The sequence below is a fragment of the Chenopodium album genome, chromosome 1 (genome assembly GCF_948465745.1).
Source record: "Chenopodium album chromosome 1, dcCheAlbu1.1, whole genome shotgun sequence".
Taxonomy (NCBI): domain Eukaryota; kingdom Viridiplantae; phylum Streptophyta; class Magnoliopsida; order Caryophyllales; family Amaranthaceae; genus Chenopodium; species Chenopodium album.
The window spans coordinates 13741309-13765571 of NC_137834.1; the positions used below are offsets into that span (position 1 = coordinate 13741309).

Genomic DNA, 24263 nt, shown 5'->3' on the forward strand with positions numbered 1-24263 from the left:
AAAAAAATGGGGGTGCTCCGGATCGGCAGGAACCCTTACCCAGATCCACTGGCCTCTCCAATCCTTATCCGAAGAACCGTTCGGCCACATAGTCAAATATTGTGGGTGGCTCTCAATTCACCACCAGCCAGGCCCGTGATGACCATATATGCTCTGGGTGTTCTGCACCAGCTTGTGCATCTTTCGGAAACAGTGCAAGTTCGGTTCAACGGCAAAAAACCGACATACCTAGAGATAGGTCATCACCCGCCGAATGCTGACAGGCGTTAACTGGCACAGGGAAATCCGGTACTTGATCAGAATATCCCTGACGAAGGGATCTAGAGGGAACCGAAGCCCATACTGCAGTTGCCGAGTGTACACCCCCACGTACCCAGGGGGTGGGCGATGAATTCTATTGGTCGGCGCAGGCATTCGGCACCAATACCCATCCTCCTCAAAAATGTCGTAGTGCAACTCTACTTGTTCGGCAAACCGATAGGCTTCAGCATGCCTAACCCACCAGGAGTAAGGGGCATTTTTTATCATAGCCCGCTGGGCTTCGGCGTTTTGCCACTCAGCATGCCCAGGGAGCAAGTTCCAAAGCACAGCGGGCAAATCCTCTACCTGCTCTGCGTCATCAGCCCCGGCGTTCAGAGGAACGGCCGGAATACCCCTTTTCGGGTCTTCCTCGACTCGTTCCCCATTCTAGACATCGGCGCGGTCCCTGGGGTCCCTAGCCTGACCCCGCCGCCCAGGTTGACGTCCTCTTCCTCGAGCCATAGTTTAATTCGAAGGGGAAAAGTTGGGAAAAGGGAATTCTTTCAAAAATTTAAGAAAATCAAGGGAAATTCGAAGAAGTTTACCTTTAAAGGGGTCGAAATGTGCCGATTAAGTCAGTCGGAGCAACGGATTCAAGTGTCAACCTTTGGTTTTAGGGTATCGAGCGAAGTCTTCGAAGCGGAATATGACGTTTCTGTGGAATTTCGAGTGTGAATTGGTGAAGAAATGAGGAGAGAGAGAACAAATCCGGCCTTATATTTCCAGAAAAAGGAATTTCGAAGGTCGAATTGTTTAATCCCTCTTAAATACCTCCTTAAGTAACCATTAAACACACTTCCTTCCAGTTAACTGCCCATTATCCGTTCAACTTCCCACTAATTATCCTAATTACAGTTATTTCGTTAATGACTGTTTAAAATTTAAATCTTTTGATTTAATTAAATCATTTACTTCCCTCCATTTTTATTGAATTCAAACCCGACCCGTCATCCCTCCAAATCGGGTCTGGGGGGCAAGTTGTTTGGGGTCCAATTAAGCCTAATTGGACCCAGTCATAAAATGATTTAATCCAAGGTCAAGGCCCAAGCCTCCATTTTGCCAAGTCAACATAAAGTCAAGCGGCTCAAATAGTCATGGTCAGCCCATGACGAGGTCCGACCCACCTCCTCTCCTTGCCAAGCTAAGGTATAAAAGCATTCAATTACATCATTTATCACATATTCACATTCAAGCCTCAAGCATTAACTCTCTTGCATAGCTCTCTCTCTCTAAACACCATTTGACTTCGGCATCGGTGGGGCTTTTCTCGGAACCACCCCCGAGGCCAGTTTACGTGTGTTTGCTGTGCAGGAAACCTTCGGCCCAGCACCATTTGGATCGAATTAGTCTTCATCCACTTCATTGGACCTTCGGCAAGGTCCCATTATTTTCACCCAAAACACGGAGTACTCCGTACCAAATACAATTTAATCATCACAGAGACATATTTCACAAATACAAAAAAGAATGTAGCCTATACTTCATGCCTAACTTATAGCCTTATGCCCTTATTCATAATATGTTGTATTATTGTGTCAATCGTTATATCTTAAACTTTTGATTGAACAATAACAATAGGCTTGGGAAATCTAGCTACATACTTAAATACCCTTTTACAGAAAATTAAGCAATTTGATCGAACATATTACATACTTCGTATATGGTTATATGCATTATTAAGCTAGGCTAAATGTTACTTGTTTACCATTACTCTTTTTTCATTTGTTAGAACGCATTTTATATATTGCATATAAAAAAATACATATCTCAATTATTACACCCATCAAAACATGAGTTAGATAATAATATTAAAAGATCAAAGATTACACAACTATGTAGATCCTCAAATTCAGCTTATTACATATATATAAATATATACCCTATCTAGCTAAGACCAAGTAGTACAGAGTTCTCTTTTCTTCAGTATTTAACAAGATCAAGCTCTATGTCAGTAATATCTTTCCCCTCTAAATTAACATTATTACTACCTTTATATTTATATTTCTTAGCACAAATCACAAAATATATGAGATTTAGCACACCCATTATAGCAAGCAAGTAGTAAAAGTAGTCCACCCTTCCTTGGTTTATATCATTGGTTAGCCAATCTGGCTTACCATGTCTACCAGTAAACTTGTGAACAATACTCACCAATGCACTGCTCAAGTAGTTTGCACCGGCAATGGTGCAAAAGAACATAGAAGTCGCGATACTTCTCAAATTCTCAGGAAACTGCTTGTTGTAGAATTCAATTTGTGCTATGAAATTGAACCCTTCTGCTAGTCCTAGCATGACTAATTGAGGGGCTAACCACCCAATCGATAGCATTTGGTGGTGATCATTTGCCGCGTTTCTTCTCTTTTGCTCTACTAGACCGGCCACTATCATTGACATGACCGAGAAAACAAGGCCAATCCCCATTCGTTGGAGAAGTGTAATGCCATTCTCATGTTTCGTAACCTTTCGAAGAGATGGAACGATGAAACGATCATAGATTGGCACCCAAACTCCTATTGCAAGCATGGAAATGATACCAATTGAGCCTGGTGGGATTTGAAATTTCGGGCCTATGGATCGGTTCATGATCATGGCTTGTGAGACTGCAAAGGTTGATTGTTGTGCAGCTGAGGTAAAACAAATAATACCTGATGCCCAAATTGGTAGTACTCTTATCACACATTTTACTTCTTCAACTTCTTGTACGCTGCATAAAGTCCATTTACTTGTTGGTGTTTTTGTATGTGTATCTTTGTTGATCTCTCCTTCTTGCATTATAGCTGCTTTGTTTAAGAAGCTGCCATGTAAATGTAAATCCACAAACAATTAATTAGATGCAGTGGCAAATTTTAGACTAAATGGTATAGGGGTTAACTTTCGAACTTTAACCTTTAATTAAAAATTATAAATATTTAATTATTAACAAGTAATCATGATTAAGTCAAGTTAAGTTTAAAGTAATGGGTCAATCAATAATAATCATATAGTAACTAGTACCATTGTTTATTGTCACCTATCGTATGTGCCATTAGATTTTAGATTAAATTAGGAAAAATTACCTGAATTGATGAGAAAGAGGAAGCACGGACTCCAGAACCCCAGAAGGTGGTGGATCATAGTAAACACCCTTCTTGACACTATGAGGAAGTTCAAGGTGACGCTTTTTATAAGTTGCAACGAAAACTCGAAAGATGCTAGAGAAGATGCTACCTTGAGGCTTGACATACACAAACAACTTCATCCCAAAGAAGAACAGCAAAATGGAGCAAAACATAAGAGATGTAGGGATCCCAAACCCCCAAACCCAACTCACAGAGTCTTGGATATACACAACAACAGTAAGAGTTAACATTACCACAATTGTAAAAGTTGTGTAATACCAATTGTAGTAACTGTTAATCCCTCTTCTTCCTTCTTCAGTAGTATGATCAAATTGGTCCATTCCAAATGGTATGCTACAGGGCCGTATTCCTGCTGTTCCTATGCAGATTAGCCCAAGGCTAAGGACTAAGAAGCCCAATTGATGTCCATTGGGCTGTTGACATGAGCCCATTTGTTTTGGGTTTAATGTTTGGACATTTTTGCTGTCATTGAATGGACACCAAGGTGGTGTTAGGTTAGGGATCCATGCTGTTAATGTTAGGCCCACCATTCCCTGTCAAAGTAATAAGACTTGTTATTTTGCAAAAATAAAAAAAAAATAAAAAAAGTAATAAGACTTGTTATTTTGTACATTATCGACAAATTTTTAAATAAACTAGGTGTACAGTAGATATTTACATCGATAGTAAAAAAGAAAAACTTTTCTGTGTGGCTAGCTAGCTACACCGTATGACAGAGATTACTTGTATGAGTTACTTACTTACTTATTCAGAGGTTATTTGTAGGGCTTACTTACTTACTTACCTAGGGGTTACTTAATTCCGGGGTTACTTAGCTTACTTAGTCAGTTAGCGCATTTTCAATGTGACAGTAACCCCTAACCAATCGATTAACCCTCAAATAAGTAACCCATGAACAAATAACCCTTATAATTTACCCCTGACCAAACGAGTTACCCCTACAAGTAACTCCTGACACACGGTATGACCAGCCATATACTAGTATAAAAATTTTGTAGTAATATAATATAAACATGAACAAAAGTTATTGGGATTTCAAAAGTTTCCTAATTTGAAGTAAACTAATAATATTGACAAAATTTTTGAATAATATTTTTTGAAATTTTCATATCACTTCGTAATTCACGTGTATAACTTCAACATCTCCTTTTATATATGCCATTATTAGTTTCTTCCTCAAAAAAAATAAAAACAATAAAATGCCATTATTAGTTTCTTTAATTTGCAAGTCAGAAACTCCATGATGATTCATTTTAATTACCTACTAAGCTCCCTACATCTCATAATGATTACCTACTCTAATTTGACTCAAAACTTCTTAAGTCACATTATGAAGTAAATATACATTGGACAAACGAATTATACTATTCTTTTCTTATAATATACTTAAAGATATTTTTCTCAATGGCAGTTGTGAAGTTAACTCTTGTCAAACTTTGATCTTCTATGATTAATTGATTACCCTGCTGTATCAGTTCACCATAACACGTCTTGATGCCTTACACTATTTTCTAAAGCGTGGTTAGACGTCGTTGTGTACTTAATCAATTCTTATCATCTTAAAATTCGAATATGCTACTAACCTTCTAGAAAAACCATGCTTCTACTCTATGAAGGTTTTTAATTTCATTGTATTTTATTTTTTAGGGTTAGAGAGTCACAATAGTCAATAGTAAATGACTAAATGGTGTAGACAAAATTCAATCTTGAATTTTGAATACCATCACCCCTCAAAATTTAACCAATTATACTAGTTGATGATCACATGCACGTTTACCTTAAAGATTATATATAGTCATATATATAGAAAATAGTAATAATTCTGCGTATTGTAGGCCAATATTATTACATTAGAATTAGTACGAGTAGTAAGTAAAGAATCAACGTAGGATCTCGGATCATGTGGTAAGTTGAATAGCATGAATTTTACATGTACAAATTAGTGACAGCATATGACACATGAATGACCCAATATGCACATGATCCTACGTTGATAATCGATATACATGTAATATTAAGGATCATGCATATATTGCCTAAAGTTCCTGGAACTGTAGGGGTCTTGGAACAGCGGACTCCCCTAAAGTTCCGTGTATTGCCTCATTAGTCCGCTCTTATGGTATTGATATTATGTTTTTAGTTGAAACCATTTCTACTGTTACTGTTGCTGTACAAAAGTTGTCCTCTTTAGCTTTTAGTGGGTTTTGTGGTATGGATGCTAATGGGCTTAGTGGAGGTTTAGTTGTTTTTTGGTTTGCTCCCCTTAAGGTTGTTCCTATTTCAGTTTCACCTAATGTTATCTTTTGTGAAATCCATGTTCCTGGTCAAGTATTATAGAATGTAGTTTTTGTGTATGGTTCGCCTCACATTTCTGATCGTAGTATTGTTTGGGGCGAGGTTTCTACTATTCTTGGGACAGTTGACAATGTCATTCTAATAGGAGACTTTAACCAAGTTGAATACTTGACAGACAAAGTTGGTGGGTCATTTAATATTTCTGGTCGTCAGGATTTTGTGAATTGGAAGTTAAATGAGGAATCAATGGATGTACTTTTTCGGGTCCTCCTTATACTTGGACTAATGGCCAATTAGATAACCCGATTTTCGAGACGCTTGACAAGGCTTATGCTTCTAGGAAATGGTTAGAGTCTTTTCCTGAGACTGAGCTTATCCATCAACCTATTTTATTCTCTGATCATGGGGCGATAATTTTGCGTGACAGTCCAGTTACTTTAAATAGGAAGCGCCCTTATAGGATTTAGAATTGGTGTTTGTTATTTCGGGAAGTTTCCTTGCTTATTGGTACTAATTGGCAAGTTAATGCCCAGGGGTCTAAGATGTTTTCGGTTTGTCGACAATTGGATTATATTCGCCGTTTGTTATTGGCTTGGTGTGTGGCTCATAAGAAATCGTGGGGTATAGACTGGAGGAAGTTAGAGACTTCTATTTGCTCGTTATCCAGTAATTTGGCTGCTGAGTCAGATCGTATGAGATTTATTTCAGCAAGGAAGGAGGTTTTAGTTCAAGCCCAAGTTGAATTTCTTTATTGGAAACAGCGAGCTAAGGTTAAATGGGATGCATTGGGTGAGGCTTCGACTCGGTTTTTGTTTGCTTTGGTGCAGGCACGTAAACATCGAAATAAAATAATCAGCTTGAAAGATGTTTTGGGCAACTGGGTTTCGGATCCGACTGGGATTTCGCAGATGTTTGCTGATCATTTTTCTACCCTTTATCAATGTCATGCTCCTCCCACTGGCATTCCGGCCCTAGACTGGGAAGATTTACAGCTTCCCACTCTTTCTTCCTCTGCTTGCCAAGAGCTTATGTTACCTTTTTCAGATATGGAAATCAAAGATGCTATGTTCCATATTGGTGACGACAAATCTCCAGGTCCGGATGGTGTAGACACCTAAAAATGTCTCCCCAAAACCAAACCCGTTGATGAACACCTTTCACCGCCATTATTGGTTGAGTTGAGTATTTAATCTTTGGAGTGCTTAAATCCATGTTCTATCCAATATATTTCATGAACCAATCCAATTTCTAGCTCATTTCCCTAAACCATAACCTATTTTCCACTTTTCGTGTCCACATCGCAAAACTGAGAGAAACTGATTTTATGGATATAAAATTTTGATCCAATTATTATTTTGTTGGATAGGCATTTAAATAAGCTTTCCAACCATATATCATAAGCCCAATTCCGAGCTATAACGAAAAAGATATGAGCAAAACATTAAACTCGGCCCAAAACCAACACCCTTCTACTAAAACAGCCATATCTTAAAATCTAAAAATTATTTTGACCTGATTCCAATTGGGTTGAAAAGTAGACTTGATAAGCTTTCCAATTATATATTATATGCTTTATTCCTAGTTACGGATCAAAAGTTATGATGATTTTAAAAAACGGGTAAAAAACTGGAATTACCGCGCAGCAGCTAAAATGCCGTGACGCGGTAAGATCTGACGTGGCACGGGAGAAATTCCCGTGACACGGTAATTTGGAGGGCATTTTCATGTTTTTTAGTGCCCCGTGACTTGGCATAAGTACCGTGACCCGGCGCCATATGCCGTGACACGGTGGACTTTGCCGCGTCACGGCGTTTTCTGCCGTGTCACGGTGGGTTGCTGCCGTGTCACGGTGCTTAAAACTTTCCCGCGTCACGGGGAACTGTGCCGCGACACGGGAATTACTGCCGTGTCACGGTAGGAATTCCCGTGTCACGGTGCCAGTGCTGTGACACGAGACAACTCCGTGTTTTTTCCGCGTAATCCCTTCACGCGTTTTTACTCCCGTAGGTCAAATATTTCCCGCGTCACGCTAATTTCCCCCGTGACACGGTAGAGTCTGACCGTGTCACGGTACAGTCTGACCGTGTCACGGTACAGTCTGACCGTGTCGCGGTAGCCTTTTTTAGGGTTTTTATCTTTTTAGGGTTTCGTGTGTTCCCTCTGCTCATTTTCCCTATAAATACCCCCCTCCTTTCTGCAGTTCGGGGCAGCAATAATCATTCTCTCTCACCTTGCACCAAAAATCATCCTCTTCTCCCTCTTTAACCTAATTTCTAGCCTCCTTATTCTTCCATAATAATTCCCCTAAGCACTCCAAGGAGTCTATACTTAACCCGAGGTTCCGTCCTTAAACCAAGGCGTGAAAGGTACAAATAACTGAGGGTTTGGACCAAATCAATTCTACTTTTTATTTAATTTAATTTTCATTTGCTTTATTATTTTTATTGAAGTTACTAACAGTTTATTCATGATGTAGCAATTTAAAGGAACGTGCGAAATGTGAGTAATTATTAATTAATTTAATTACTCTTATTTTATTTTCTTATTGCTAGTATCATGATTAGGTTATTTTATATTTGATTTGACTAACTCTATTATTGTTGAATTGCTTCCAATATTAATGTTTATTTTATTATATTTATGATCACTATATTGCATGTTTAAAGGGAATATGTAATTGAAAATCACGCCTAATAAGATAATTTGGACAACCGGTTTAGGTTCCTTTTTAATCTTGTTATTTAATCAAGTGATCACAAATATTTTAGAATTATATGTTGCATTAATATTCAACCAATTTAGTCTAATAATAGTTTGGAGCAAATTGAATATTTTATTGTATGCCTTTGAGATCACAGGAATGCTTTTCAATATAAGAATCGAGTAGAGGCCAATATGGGCGAATGTGACTCCATGACTCACTTCGTACCATCATCCCCGATCCTCCTTTCATGGTTCCGAACCATATGGAGTAAGTAATCTCATGGATTATGAATGGGGTGTAACCTTCACGGGTCAATCGTTGTTGCCTATCGTTGTCCCTTATCGTGGTTGCCTTTTTATGATCCGTGAACGGTTTACAAGTTCCTTAAAAACTTGTTGGCGGCTCCCTACTTTATTTGTCCCTAATCGTATGTGTCAATTCCCACTTCCTATGAGTGTCAAGCATATTCACCACATGCTTTAACGTAGGCGCACTTCGAGCGACGCCTACAGATGGGTATACTGCAGCTTTCTTTAAGACCAACTGGTCAGTGGTTGGTGCCTCGGTGACGGAAGCCATTCAGTTCTTCTTTGCCCATGGTTATCTTCTTAAGGAATGGAACCGTACCTTTTTTATTTTACTGCCTAAGGTGGACCATCCAGAGGAGCCTTCTCAGTTCCGTCCTATTGGCCTCTGCAATGTCCTTTATAAGTGTATTGCTAAATGTTTAACAAATCGACTTCGGAGATTTTTGCCGTCTTTGATTTCAGGATGTTAGAGTGCCTTTGTTCCTGGTAGGTTAATGTCGGACAATAGTCTGCTTGCTCACGAGCTTCTTTCCTATATGAATTCCTCGACTTCTAAACGTTGCTCAGCGGCCCTTAAGTTGGACATGAATAAGGCTTATGATAGGGTTAATTGGGATTTCTTGTGGCAAGTTTTAAGAGATTTTGGTTTTCCTCCATACTGGGTTCATATAATTCAGCAGTGTGTTACAACGGTTTCCTACCAGGTCTTAGTTAATGGTTGTCCATCTAAGACTTTACTTCCTCGCTGCGGGCTCAGACAGGGGGACCCTCTTTCTCCGTATCTTTTTGTTCTTTGCATGGAGATTTTTTCTTTAATGATTAGTCGGGCTGAGGCTTCTGGGTTAGTTTAAGGACTTCAGATTTCCCGTAAGGCTCCGCCAGTTTCTCATCTCTTCTTTGCTGATGATGCCTTGCTTTTCTTCCGAGTTTCGCCTTCTGCTTGCGACAACTTGATGGCTGTCATTAATAAATTTTGCTCTATCTCGGGCCAAATGGTTAATCTCCAAAAATCGTTTGTGAGGTTCAGTTCTAATACTCCATCGGATTATAGGGATTATTTGGCTTCTGCGTTGCGTATGGATTCTCGGAGCTCATTAGGTTCTTATCTAGGTATGCCTGTTGATATGGGCAGGGGAAAGTGTCAGGTTTTCCAACCTATGGTTGATAAACTTGTTCAACGTCTGTCATCCTTTGCTTCTTTGCGTCTTTCAGCGGCTGCAAAGTTGGTTATTATCAATTATATATGTGTCGCTTCCTTCAACCATATCCTCTCGGTGTTTAAAGTACCTGCTACGGTTTGTAATCAGCTTGATAATCTACTTGCTCGTTTTTGGTGGCGCTCTTCTCCTTCCTCTAAGGGAGTAGCGTTATCTCCTTCATCTGCTCTTTATTTGCCTCGAGGGCTGGGAGGTTTGGGTATTCGGAAATTTAGTTGCTTTAATGATGCTCTCCTTGCTAAGTAGTCTTGGCGGCTTATGCATAATTCTCAGCTTCTCGTTTCCAGGGTGTACCGAGCAAAGTATCCGGCTTTGCTACCTTCTCATGGTACTGCCAGGATGGTCAGACCGTCTTGGGGTTGTCGTAGTGTGTTACAGGGTTTTCAGACCCTTCGTCATGGTTTGATGTGGAAGGTGGGGTCTGGTTCCAACATTCGAATTCTTGATGATAGTTGGGTGCCTGGGGTTCAGGTTCAGTTTAAGGATTCTGTTAGTAGGATAGGTGCCCCATCCTTTGTTTCTGATCTAATTAATGTGCGTTTGAACGCATGGAATACAAGTATGATTCATCGGTTATTCCCTCCTTGTACGGCTGGCCTTATTTTGGGCCTTGAACGACCCAAGGAAATAATCGATGACTTTGTTTACTGGAAATTTAACAAGGATGGGAGGTTCTCCACGAAGACGGCGTATGTATGCTCCTTATGTTCTGAGAATGGTGACCAGCGGTCACCTTTGGTTCTTAACTCAAGTTGGTGGAGGCATTTCTGGGCTTCGCCTTTACTTCCGAAGTGGAAAATGTTTGCTTGGAAGATTATCCATAATGCGTTGCCTTCTGCTTCGTTACTTGCTCGGAAGGGTTTGCCTGTGGATTCCAGATGTGGGTTCTGTCATCGGGATGTGGAGACACTTTCTCACCTTTTTCGAGATTGTCCATTTACTTGGAGTTTATGGGAGGACCAACCTTGTGGTTCGACCTTGAATATATCCCAGGATCAGCCTTTTGAGGAATGGTTTCCTGAGGTTCTTTTTAAGTTTCTTCATGATAAGGACTGGTTGATGCTAGATCGATTTTTAAGCATGTTATGGGCACTCTGGCTTACTCGGAACTCTATGAGGTTTCGTTCTGCGGTTTATTCTCCTGATTCTATTATGGATCTAGCTTCTAGTTGGGTGGACAGGTGTTCCGAGGCAAGGTCGTTCAGATATGATATTACGCCTGCGCTTCCTCCAGGGTTTTCTTGTCCTATGTCTTCTGCAGTTCTTAGAGGGAATGCTTCGGATGTTTGTACCGTCAGTCTTACTTTTGATGGGGCCTGGAAGTCTGAAAGTCATAATGCGGGTACTGGATGGGTATTCTTGGATGTGGCTTCTGATGTTCCTCTCGGGGGTGGGGCGCAGGCTTGTAGCTCTAATTCTGCGTTCCAGTCTGAAATGATTGCTTGTTTGTTTGCTTTACGCCATGCCAGGAAACGTGGGTATTCCTCTTTACAAATTTTTACTGATTGCTCTTTGGTAGTGGATTCGCTTCAGTCTCCGGTTCCCAAGGATATTTCTGTCTGTTGGATTCAGCAGGAGCTTCTGGAAGTTATTGGGGCTTTGGTTGTGTGTCATGTTCAGAAGGTTCCCAGATCTACGGTTGCTCAAGCTCATTGTTTGGCAGGGATGGCGCGTCGGCGTGATTTACTTTTTTTCCGTTTTTAGTATGTTTGTTGTTTGTAAGTTCTTTTGTCAAAAAAAAAAAAAAAAAAAGAATCATGCATATATATTAGAGTATTTTCCGTAAGTATGCGGTTAGTTTATGTTTTGCAATGTTTGAGGCTCAAACTAATTCATTTTTCTTACTTTAGGAATTTATCTTAAATTTTACTCCCTCTACCCCTTTTTATAGTTCCTATTTGAAATTTTGACACTATTCATGATGTGAGAATATCTTCTAAATTGCTTTTAATATATAAGACATAATATAGGCATGTTGAGTCTTATTTGATTCGTCTTGATGAATAGATCATTAATATTAAATTATTATGATTTTTACTAATAAGAAACTAACTATATTTATGGTCAAAATGTTGTATTACCACACTTGCACAGTCTAAATGGGAACTATAAAAGCTATTCAAAAAAAATAAAAATAAAAATGGGAACTATAAAAGATGAGGAGGAGGGAGTAGATCTTTTCAAATTAATTTACGAAATTTGGTATTGTATTAATTATTAATAATCTAAAAAATTAAAAATTTAAATTTATTTTTATCAAGAAATAATTAAACTGATTTTTAATTAATATTAACATTTAAAAATAATTCAGAAATCATTAAATTTTAATCGTTTATTTTTAAAAATTGTAGCTGTCATTTTTCAAACAACCACCCTAGAATCACCCTATATTACTAATGTTACTGTTGCTTAGCTTGTATAATAAATTTATGCTTTAATTGTGTGGATCATGCAATTCAATCGCAGCAACCTCCATAGGACCTACAATTAAGGGGTTCTTATGCTGTATTGTTTTAAGGGTAATGCTATATGTAGCCCTAAGGGCTATATATAAGCATTAAATACACACTTGAAAATTGTATAAAATTAGGAATTCATGACAAAAATACGCGTAAATCAGTGTAATTAGTGTTTATATTTTTATGATTTCTTAACTTTTTACGATTTTCAAGTGCAAATTTAATGCTTATATGTAGCCCTAAGGGCTATGTATAGCATTTTTCTTGTTTTAATCCTAAGTTTCATGTAAACTAAACAAGGACAAAATCTTAAATAAGGTGTATATATGGTCTAATAAATATATAATTTCTAACCTGATTTTTTCTCCAGTCGGTTTTTAATAAACTTTGATTACATTTATACACTAATAATAATATATGAGAAAATTAAACAACATGTGTAGGCCTGTAAAATATGTTTTGATGTATATTATTTCAATTATAAGAAAATGCGCGCCAATCATAAAGTTTGATTTGATTATATTGACTTATCTAGCTTGATTCCTAATGAATTTTTTAAATAAGGTGAAAAAAACATGCATACCAAAAAAGCAGCTAAAGAACCAATAGCGATAGCCCAAAAGCGACCAATGAAAGCATCGGAGAGAAAAGCGCCAACTAAAGGGGCGAAATTAGCCACTCCAGAGAAGATGTTGATGACGTTAGTGGCAGCCACCTGGTCCATATGATACTCACGCCTTAGATACACCATAAAGTTGGCTAGTACCCCAAATGTTGCTAACCTCTCAAATGTCTCATTTCCTGCACCCACCACAAATTTTAATATCTACCAAACTGATTTGTAAATTGCTATAGATCATAATTAAGCAAAATGTAAAATGATTTTGACCTTATTTATATAATCATAACACTTTAAACTTCCTTCAATTCTTCCGTTGTTCTTTTTCTTAATTTACAAGTTCTTTCTTACACATACGTATGCTTTATTATATTAAGACAAAATTCATGGCTTTTTTTTTTACTTGGCCGGTCTAGATGAGAGATTAGATTTTCTAGAAGTCATACTCAAATACATCATTGCTAATCTGTAATTTATTGTACACATATTATTTACAAAATATGCATAAAACTATTGAAAAAGAAGATATTTCCACCATTCTATTAGACCTAATTAACTTTAACTAAATTGTACACTATAATTATTGATTTCATCATGCTACGAGCCAACACCAAGTTGGTATTGCTTTTCCCTCAGCCTCAGCTTAATTGGAAGTTGGTGAAGAGGGATCTCGGTTATTCCTAATTCTATTATTAGAGGGCAGTTTGTGGGTTGATGTAACAACATAAGAAATCAATAATAACTTCATTTTTAGGAGGACTACCTAGTGTCATGAATTGAGGATAGACATAAATCCATACACCCAAATCAAGGTAGCCATGTAGTTTAGGAAACATCCAAAACACGCGCTATTATAGTTGTCCTCAATTTAATAATTTTAAATGATTGGAAGTCAAACACTACCTCCGTTTTCTCCCATTAGTTACAACTTTATATATATATATACTGTATTTTTTAATATCTCATAATAAATACCCAATGGTTGTAACGAATTAATGTGAAACAAAGATAGTAGCTCATTCATTTTATAGCATATATGCATGCAGCTAGCTTAGTATTGCAATCTAAGGTAATATAATGACATTTAGAATCAAATTTCGTCTACGTCACGATGCTTCAATATCCATACGTAACTCCTTCATAGGCCCGGAAATGAGGTCGCCGGGTCATAATATATAAAGTGTAGAGCATGGAATTTTATTTTATTTTATTTTATTTTATTTTTGAAACAAGAGCATGGATCCATTTCATGAACAGAAATGAACATGCAATTTCACAGTCTAACTAGCAATTTGAGACTATTTCTTTTAAATAATAAAAAAGAAAAAGAAAACACCAAAATATTATCTCCATTAAATGTATGTTATGTGTAAATTTAGGGTATTATTTGTGAGATATAAAATATTTCAAAATTGCACATAATATTTAACGGAGATAGTATTAATTTTTTTGAGGATAAGTCTATCGTCTACTACCTATGTTGTTTTTTGTGGTTGAGATTTACTGATTTAGTGATCAGAATTTTAAAAAAATAAAATTAAAATAAAAAAAAATATAAATTTGGGTGCATTGAAAATGGTCCTCAGCTAAAAATTTATGTAGAAGTGGATCTTTTCCTTTTCTTAGTTTCTCTTTCAAGTGCTATCTTTCTTTACTTTTTTTTTTCTTTTGATCTCGATCTCTTTTTTTCCCCTTAGTTAGATCTTTCAACTTTTTTTTTTATAGTACTTGTCTGCCTTTAGTTAAAAGGTTTGAAGTTAGACATTTTGTGATGTGGTATAGGGCAGCTCAAATGAAAACAGTGCATCAGTGCATGTGCATTCTTGCTTTCAAGGGAGTAATACATGAGTAAAATCTTTTAAGGGTAATGTTATATGTAACCCTAAGGGTTATATATAAGCATTAAATATACTCTTGGAAATTGTATAAAATTAGAAATTCATGACAAAAACACGCGCAAATCAGTGTTACTAGTGTTTACATTTTGATGATTTCTTAACTTCTTACGATTTTTAAGTGTAAATTTAATGCTTATATGTAACCCTAAGGGATATGGATAACATTTTCCATCTTTTAATAGTCATGAGCTATTTGGAATTGATTCACTACTATTATAATGATAGTCATTTTAAGGATGACTACCATAGAATTTCTATTTGAAATTATGTCATCGTTCTAACTTTAAATGTGTTTATTACAAAGTTAATTTTACAACATATATTACGTTTACAGTAGAAATATAGTATAATTAATGAATTTAATTCACGAAATCACGTTAATTGCACCAAAATGAAACATTAGATTCAATTGTAAGAACTACGGAGTAATGTACTATACATCATTCAGATTATAACCCATTATTATATTATAACAAATTTAAATTGTAGCTTTGAAGTGTACTCTATCTCCGTATGTCAATAATTAACCATCACATTGATAGTGTTTCTGAATTAAATACTCTGTAGTAAAAACGAGATCACTGAATTAATTTGGAGTGGAAATAGTATATAATTAAAGCCTTTGTAACAATATTCTGTTAAGCATGATATCCTCTTGAACAAGCATGATATCCTCTTTTGCATGTTCATTGCTCTGACTTAACGTCATTTCTGTTACTTCATTTTTTCTTATACATACAATTAATGAAAAATTAAAAAGGAAACTTTCAAATTTTGTACAATAACTTCTAATCAACCAAATACCAAGATCTATAATGTTAGATTACCAAACCAAAACTAATGCTTACTCTTTTCATTTTAGTGAACTTATCACTTATGGGTTATCCCAAACTTTCTCTAAGTTGTCCCCAATTTTCTCCAAATTAAGTAATTAACTACAACATACTTATTTAAAAAATTATTTAAAATCTTTTCTTAAGAGGGTTAAATTGTGCCTTAATTTAAATTGTCTCAATATTAAAGCCGAGATAAACCTTAAACACTTTTTTTTTTTTTTTTTTTTTTTTGGTGGAAACGAGGGGCGAGCCCCAAAAAAATCTTAAACACTAAACATGCATGTGTGCATAGAGTTATTATGCATTTCTAGTAAAATAAACATGTATGTCTATTATGTATATTTCATATATACCATCTAAAACACACTCCATAGCTATTAAATTCTCTTTTTATCTAAAATATATAGAGTAATTAATATGAAGTATTATACGTATGTGAATGATTGGGTGCATATATAGTACCTAAAACTCGATACAATCAAAGTGTATATAATAAAATTTAGACATGAAGAACAAAAGGAGAAGAGAGATCGACCTAGAATAAAAGGCATAGACTTCCATCCACCAGGCTTTTTCGAGTTTGAGCTAACCATAACAACTTGTTTCTCATCATCCTCATGAGCTACTCGTTCATCCAAAGGAACCTCGCTCGAAGTTGTTGAAATTGCTCCCCGACTACAACACCATGGTAACCAAGAAGAATGTACTTGCTCTTTGTTGATCTCCATGGCTAGCTAGTTGTTATTTTTTTTCTCACTCTAACTCTATAAAGTTTTGTTTTTCATGTGCATTATTAAAACTTAGTATTAGCAACCAAATGCCATTATATATATATGAGACATAAAAAGGGCGAATTAAATCAAGCAAGTTGGTGGTATGAAACTGACCAAAATTATAAAAGTGTGAGACGAGTGTTACTTGTACTAATTCCAAAACTAAAATTAGCTAGTAGTAGCATTTTCGTGAAAGAATACGTAGCACGTCATTATAAATGAAAATGACATGTGTACCATTGCTATAAAATTCATCAATTATTAATTAATAATAATGCGATATTAATGTGTGGACCTTTATAAAAAAAATAAAAAAAAAAAAATAAAAAAAAAAAAAATTATTGTCACACACAAAACTAAGCAATGCTTGAAGTATTAAATTAAATGGACCCAATAATTAAATGTGGGCTTGTTTGTCTTTATCAATAAACATGAAAATTCATATATTCCAAATAAAGACCATGAAATCATAAATTCATTTTTGTTTATGTGTGGGTTAATATTTGATATTTTCTCCGTTATTTTATTATTGCATCATAGGGATTGAGCATACTTATTATTTTAATAATTGGAAAAAGAAAAGAGATGGGATAAAAGTAAAAAATTATCCATGTGATGTAAACTTAAACGAATGAATCAAGTATTAAAGAAAAGGGTATATTAGGTATTTGCAATATGAGCACAAATATTTTATTTTATTTCCATAAAATAGATATGGTGCAATATTTGTGAAACTTTCTTTTAAAGGTAAGTGATGCAATAATTAAAAAACAGAGAAAGTATAAAATGCAATAATTGCAATACTTGTAATTGACTTTTATACTATTTATATATTTAATTTAACTTTATATTTTATTTAGATATAAAAAAAACATATATATAATCATGTAAAATATTTTTGAATAAGTCGGTTATGTATATATTTTTTTCATTAGATCTAATATTTATAGTTCTTAATAATATATAATTACAAATATTAATGGTCAAAGTTGTGCATTGACATATATTCTACGAATTATGAAACGAATGGAGTAAAATTTTATCCCAAATAACACATTTAACTACTGCATATTGTGGGAAAAAGACTGTTAATATTAATCACTCAAAAAAGGCTAAGGGGTTAGGGGATATGTACTCCCTTGTAGGGTCTGTTCACATTTACTGAACCGAGCTGAACTGAACTGAGCTGAACTAAACTGAACTAAACTAATTGGAGTTGAACTGAACTGAACTGAACTAAGGTGAAATGAATATTTTATGAGAGAGGGAAATTAGGAGCTAAACTGAACTGAACTGAATCGATTGGAGCTGAACTGAACTGAACTGATTGAAGCTAAACTGAACTGAACTGAAATTAAGTAAATGTAAACATGCCCGTAATCGTAGTTTTAATGTGGAACTCTTTTTCTCTCTTGATAATAGGGGAGGATCAATCTCTTAATGATTGCATTTATCTCATAGTTTAATTTCATCTGGAATAAATTTTGTTTTCTAGATGACAAAATAAAGTTTTCTAGAAAAACTTAGTGGTTGTGATCTCTTATTTTATCTAATTATATTTTGTAAATTGAGAAAGATATCTAATTATTTAAAAGTAAAAAACACTTTGATTTCTTTGTCGTAAACTTTTACTTTGTCTCACTTTGTCTCAATAGGTGCTTTAAATTGACATAGAAAACTTGTTGAAATACAATTTTAACCACTATTATTGTACTTCATTTATATTGCTTCTGTATATTTTTAACTCTGACCAATAATATCTCTAATTATTAATAAGTAAAAATTATAATAATCAAATATTAATAATTTATATATTGAGACGATTCTTACAAGTATTCGTAAAACTATATTTTTTCTTAAGAGTAAATTATCGACAATAGTCAAAGTGGATTAAGTGAGCTATTCAAAAAAAAAAAAGAAAAAAAAAAGATAAAAGAAAAAAGTGGATTAGGTGAGTAGTGCAAGAAGTTAAACATTTGAATTAAAAAAAATAAGGAAAGAGTATAACTGAATCCCTGAAATTCATATCCTTAAATGTTTGCTGGAATTTAATTTGACTACAATATACGGAGTAAATAATACTATGCAATCCCCGTTCACTTCACCTTATTTTAGCTGAACTGAAATTATTTTTTTACTGAATTTCTATTATATTTCTTTTTAAAAGTTATTGATTTTTACTGAATTAAAATTATTTTATTGAACTGAAATTGATTTTACTTAACTAAAATTATTTTTATTGAACTAAAATTATTTACTGATCATTATTTTTTATAAGGTGAAATGAACAGGGTCGTACTCTGTATATTCCAAAGTTTGTCTTATTTATATTAGGCCCTATTCACTTCACCTTATTTTTGCTTACCTGAAATTATTTTTATTGAACTGAAATTTATTTTACTGAATTTAATTATCTTACTAAATTGAAATTATTTTACTGAACCAAAATTATTTTTGTTGAACTAAAATTATTTTTATTGATTCTCTATTATATATTTCTTTAAAATTACTGACTTTTACTGAATAGAATTTAGTTTTTGTTAATCTGAAATTATTTTTGCTGAACTAAACTTACTATTGTTGAACAAAACTTATTTTTACTTAATATTAATTTTGTAAGGTGAAGTGAACAGGACCTTAGTCTTTTAAAAACAAATATGCATCACTTTTATTGTTTCTAACTCTATTTATAACAGTCTATCTAGCTTGAAAATTGCCCGATTATGGACACATTTTTTGGGCATCGATTTCCGGGGGGGTATCTTGGCTAGATTTTATTTCTTATTTGAGTTTTAAGCCACCTTGAATTTAAATTTGGGTCCATGCTAGATACCGGGTTTGGGTTCCATTTGTTGACCCGAACTAGGGCCCAACCTATATATGGTCAAAATGTCCCATTTTTTTCCCAAAGCCTAATAACCCGACTTGGCCCATGATTGGGTATACTTTTCCATAATCAACTCAAAATATTTTATCATATCTCTTATGGTCCTCACCACTTTAAATAGATTATTAATATCTCTCCCAATCTCTCTCTTTCATGGTCTTTGCTATCTTTTTTATAAATAAACAATGTACTCCCTCCGTTCGTAATAATCGCAACACTTTTGTTATTCTACTTCCGTTTCATAATAGTTGCAACACTTCCTATTTTAGTAAGGACCACTACTATTTTATTATTTATCTCTTCCACTTACCCCACTACTTGCATAAATACTTAATTAATTATCATAAAGCCCCACTTATACTAATCTTTGATTTATTTATCTCTCATACTAACAAATTGTGAGAAACTATCTAATTACAAAAATGTCAGTAAATCTCTCATACTAATTCACCCTATGATCCCTACCCTATAAATTTCCTAACACTTTGTGCAGGATTTACTATTGTAATTAATATGAAACGGAGAAAGTATAAAATACAACTAATTTATTTTTCCAACTTGCATAATATAAATCTTATACTTGTATTGTTGTACATAAAAACACCCTATAAACTTTGTATAGTCATAAGTGATACAAATATATTGGAATGAAGGGAATAACATTTATTTTATATATTTTAAATTCAACTTGATAAATGTTTGTATTTAGCAAGTTTTAAAATTAAAATCAAAATGATGCATTTATAATGTGCTACAAGTATTAGGTAATGAAGGAAGTATAACTGTCACAAAAATAATATGAACTAATTAAGAATTGACTTTTGAAAACACGAATTTAGGTCATGCTCTCTTCAATCACCTTAAAAAATGATATTCAATTTTATAAAAATTATTTCAGTTCGGTAAAAATAATTCATTCAGTCAATACAAGTTTAGTTCGGTAACTTAATATTTGATCATTAAAATAAATAACTTTAAAGAACAAATATAATAGAGAATCAAGAAAAATAAGTTTTAATTTGTAAAAGCAAATTAAAATTATTGAAGCTCATAACAAGAATAATTTTAGTTCACTTATAATAAGATATAAAGAACAAAGCCTTAAAGTAATTAATATTCACTCCATTACATATTACTTGCAACAAAGGAATATTTTATGTCTCATAAATAATAACCCTTTGTTGCGAATAATATGCAACAGAGGGAGTAGTATAATATACAACATAAGGAGTGCTTGGCTAGGTAAGGATCCTCCCCCCCCCCCCCCCTTCTCGTCTGCTACTCCCTCCTATCCGAACCCACCACCATCTCATTTAATGGCTACTTGTAATAAACATGGAATTGTTAAGCCAAATCCAAAATCCCAAAATCAAGATAATCACACTTCTACCTACATATATATCACCGATTCCAAGGAACTCGGTTCATGCCCTTTGGGACCGTAATTGGAATATTGCTATGCAGGATGAATTTGATGCTCTTATTCATAATGGTACTTGGGATTTGGTTCCACAACCATTGAATGAATGTGACTATTATTTGATTATTGTGGATCTTTTGGCATAAAACGAAATCTAATGGCTCTTTTGAAAGACATAAGGCTCGGCTTGTTGGTGATGGTAAGACTCAAAGGGAAAGGATTGATTCTGATGAGTCTTTTAGTCCGGTTGTTAAGCCGACAACTATTCGTGTGGTTCTTTGCATTGCTTTATCCAAATCTTGGTTTATTCATTAAGTAGATGTGAAGAAGACTTTCTTACATGGTAATCTAAATGAAACTGTTTACATGTATCAAACTTTTAGATTCAAGGATCCTACTCGACCTCATCATGTTTGCCTCCTCCGGAAATCTTTATATGGTTTGAAACAGGCGCATTGTGCTTGGTATCAGCGGTTTGCAGATTTTCTTGTCTACTATTGGCTTTGTTCACAGCAAATTCGATAACTCAATGTTCATTTATCACCATGGTAATGCTACTGCTTGCATTCTTCTGTATGTTGATGACATTGTTCTAATTGCTTCTTCAGAGTCCTTTCGCCGTCATGTGATTTCACAACTTAGCTCTGAATTTGCAATGAATAATTTGGGTCCATTGAGCTATTTCTTGGTATTTTTGTCTTTCGAGACAACAATGGTTATTTTTGTCTCAAAAAAGAAATATGCTCTAAAAATTATTGAAAAAGCATGCATGCCTAATTGCAAATCTTCTTGTACTCCGGTTGACTCCAAAGGGAAGTTAAGTACTACTTTTTGTTCTCCATATGATGATCCGACTTCTTATTGTCGTCTGTGTGGTGCTTTGCAGTATTTGACTTTCACTCGTCCTGATATATCGTATGCAGTGCAACAAGTTTGCCTATTATGCACGCACCTCGTGTAGAGCACATGAATGCATTGAAGCGCATACTTCTTTACATTCAAGGTTTGCCTGAGTTTGGTTTGCATTTGTATAAGTCATCGTTAATCTAACACAGATGTCGTTAGGGGCAGGTGTTCAGACATTCGTCTTTCTACATCAAGATACTGTGTTTTTCTTGGTGATAATCTAATCTCTTGGTCTTCCAAACGTTAACCAACTCTGTCTGAATCTAGTGCTGAAATAGAGTACAGGGGCGTTGCAAATGTTGTTTCTGAATCCTGTTCGGTTCCTAATTTGTTGCTTGAGCTACGATGTCCTATTTATAAAGCAACATTGGTTTATTGCGACAATGTTAGTGCCATTTAACTTTCCAGTATTCCGATTCAACATCAACACACTAAAAATATTGAGATGGACATACACTTTAATTTGTTCGTGAGTGTAGACACCTAAAAATGTCTCCCCAAAACCAAACCCGATGATGAACAACCTTTCACCGCCATTATTGGTCGGGTTGAGTATTTAATCTTGGAGTGCTTAAATCCATATTTCTATTTCATAAACCAACCCAAATTCTAGCCCATTTCCCCAAACCATAACTTATTTTCCTCTTTTCGTGCCTTTAAACCCAAAATAATTCTTTTGGTGTCCTTTAAAATCATTCATTTCGTGTCCTTTTTATAAAAACGTTTAATCCAGTTTATTTTGGTCCATAATATGGGTCCATTGATTGAATAGTTGGATGTGGCTTTAAAAGATCTTTCCAACGATATATTATAAGACCAAATCCGAGTTATAACGAATAAGTTATGACCAAAATATTAAACTGAGCCCAAACCGAACCTAAGCCCACCTTACCTACGACCCAATGATCATGTGGAGGGTCCAAATTATTTAATCCCATTCCTAAACCAATTAGTATTAATTAGAAGCTTCTATAAGTTTCTAAAAGATATTGATTATCCTTTTTGAAAAGATAAGACTAAATAGTTTGAAATTGAATAAAACTCCTTTTTTTGAAAGTCCTAATTCTATTCGAATCGAAAGACGTTCAAAGATAGACAGATAATATTTTAGTGCCTCAGATTTTTTATCCAAATCTTAGATGGTTGGATAGCTCTTGAAATTATCTTTCCAATGATATATTATAATATCAATTCCGAGCTATAACGGAAAAGATATGAATAAAATGTCAAACTCTATCCAAAACTGACACCGTCTCACTATTTCGGCTATATCTTTTATTCTATAAAATATTTTAATCTGATTCTAATTGGGTTATAAATTAGACTTCAAGAGTTTTCCAACGATATCTTATTCATATTATTCCAATTTCTGGATCAAAAGATATGATAAAAACAAAAACCGCAAAAACTGCTGTCTGATCTATCGAGTTTTATTCTGATTTAATTCGGATCTTATCTTGATTCTTCGACCCTTCTTTTTTCTCTATAAATAGAGGTCATATCACCCCTTTTCCAATCATCAACAATCTTGATCACAAAATAATTCTCTTCTCCCTCTTTAGCCTAAATACTAGCCTCCCTATTCTTCCATAATACTTCCCCTAAGCACTGTAAGGAGTCCATACTTAACCCGAGGTTCCGTCCTTAAACCAAGGCGTGAAAGGTATAATTAACTGAGGGTTTGGACCAAATCAACTCTACTTTAATTTAATTTCCATTTGATTTATATTTTTATTGAAGTTACTAACAGTTTATTCATGATGTAGCAATTTAAAGGAACGCGTAGAATGTGAGTAATTAATCAATTTAATTACTCTTATTTTATTTTAATATTGCTAGTATCATGATTAGGGTTATTTTATATTTGATTTGACTAACGCTATTATTGTTGAATTGCTTCCAATATTAATGTTTATTTTATTATATTTATTGATCACCATATTGCATGTTTAAAGGGAATATGTAATTGAAAATCACGGCTAATAAGATAATTTGGACAACCGGTTTAGGTTCTTTTTAATCTTGTTATTAATTCAAGTGATCACAAATATTTTAGAATTATGTGTTGCATTAATATTAAACCAATTTAGCTTAATAATAGTTTGGAGCAAATTAAATCTTTGTTTGTATGCCTTTGAGATCGCAGGAATCACTTTTCACTATAAGAATCGAGTAGAGACCAATACGGGCGAATGTGACTCCATGACTCACTTCGTACCATCATCCCCAATCCTCCTTTCGTGGTTCCGAACCATATGGAGTTAGTAATCTCATGAATTATGAATGGTGTGTAACCTTCACGGGTCAATCGTTGTTGCTTATCGTTGTCCCTTTATCGTGGTTGCCTTTTATGATCCGTGAACGGTTTACAAGTTCCTTAAAAACTTGTTGGCGGCTCCCTACTTTCCTTGTCCCTAATCGTATATGTCAATTCCCACTTCCTATGAGTGCCAAGCATATTCACCACATTCTTTTAACGTAGGCGCACTTCGAGCGACGCCTACAGTGAGGAAGTTCAAAGA

The 24263-nt window shown here is 34.7% G+C and overlaps 1 protein-coding gene across 1 annotated transcript; it reads right to left on the bottom strand.

The window, feature by feature from the left end:
• Positions 1-2071: 2071 nt before the first annotated feature.
• On the bottom strand, positions 2072-16681 carry LOC145642330 (protein NRT1/ PTR FAMILY 2.12-like). Its single transcript, XM_081693470.1, has 4 exons — positions 16291-16681; positions 12986-13203; positions 3357-3952; positions 2072-3094 (listed from the first exon to the last, which is right to left on the bottom strand). The coding sequence occupies exons 1-4, from the start codon at positions 16481-16483 to the stop codon at positions 2221-2223; spliced, it is 1881 nt and encodes a 626-aa protein (XP_081549596.1). The 5' UTR covers positions 16484-16681; the 3' UTR covers positions 2072-2220.
• Positions 16682-24263: the final 7582 nt, after the last annotated feature.

Coding starts and splice junctions, on each gene's coding strand:
- LOC145642330 (XM_081693470.1), bottom strand. CDS start 16,483: ATGGAGATCAACAAAGAGCAAGTACATTCTTCTTGGTTACCATGGTGT. Junction 13,204..16,290: donor GTCTATGCCTTTTATTCTAG/GTCGATCTCTCT, acceptor TGGTGGGTGCAG/GAAATGAGACATTTGAGAGG. Junction 3,953..12,985: donor GTTCTTTAGCTGCTTTTTTG/GTATGCATGTTT, acceptor TTACTTTGACAG/GGAATGGTGGGCCTAACATT.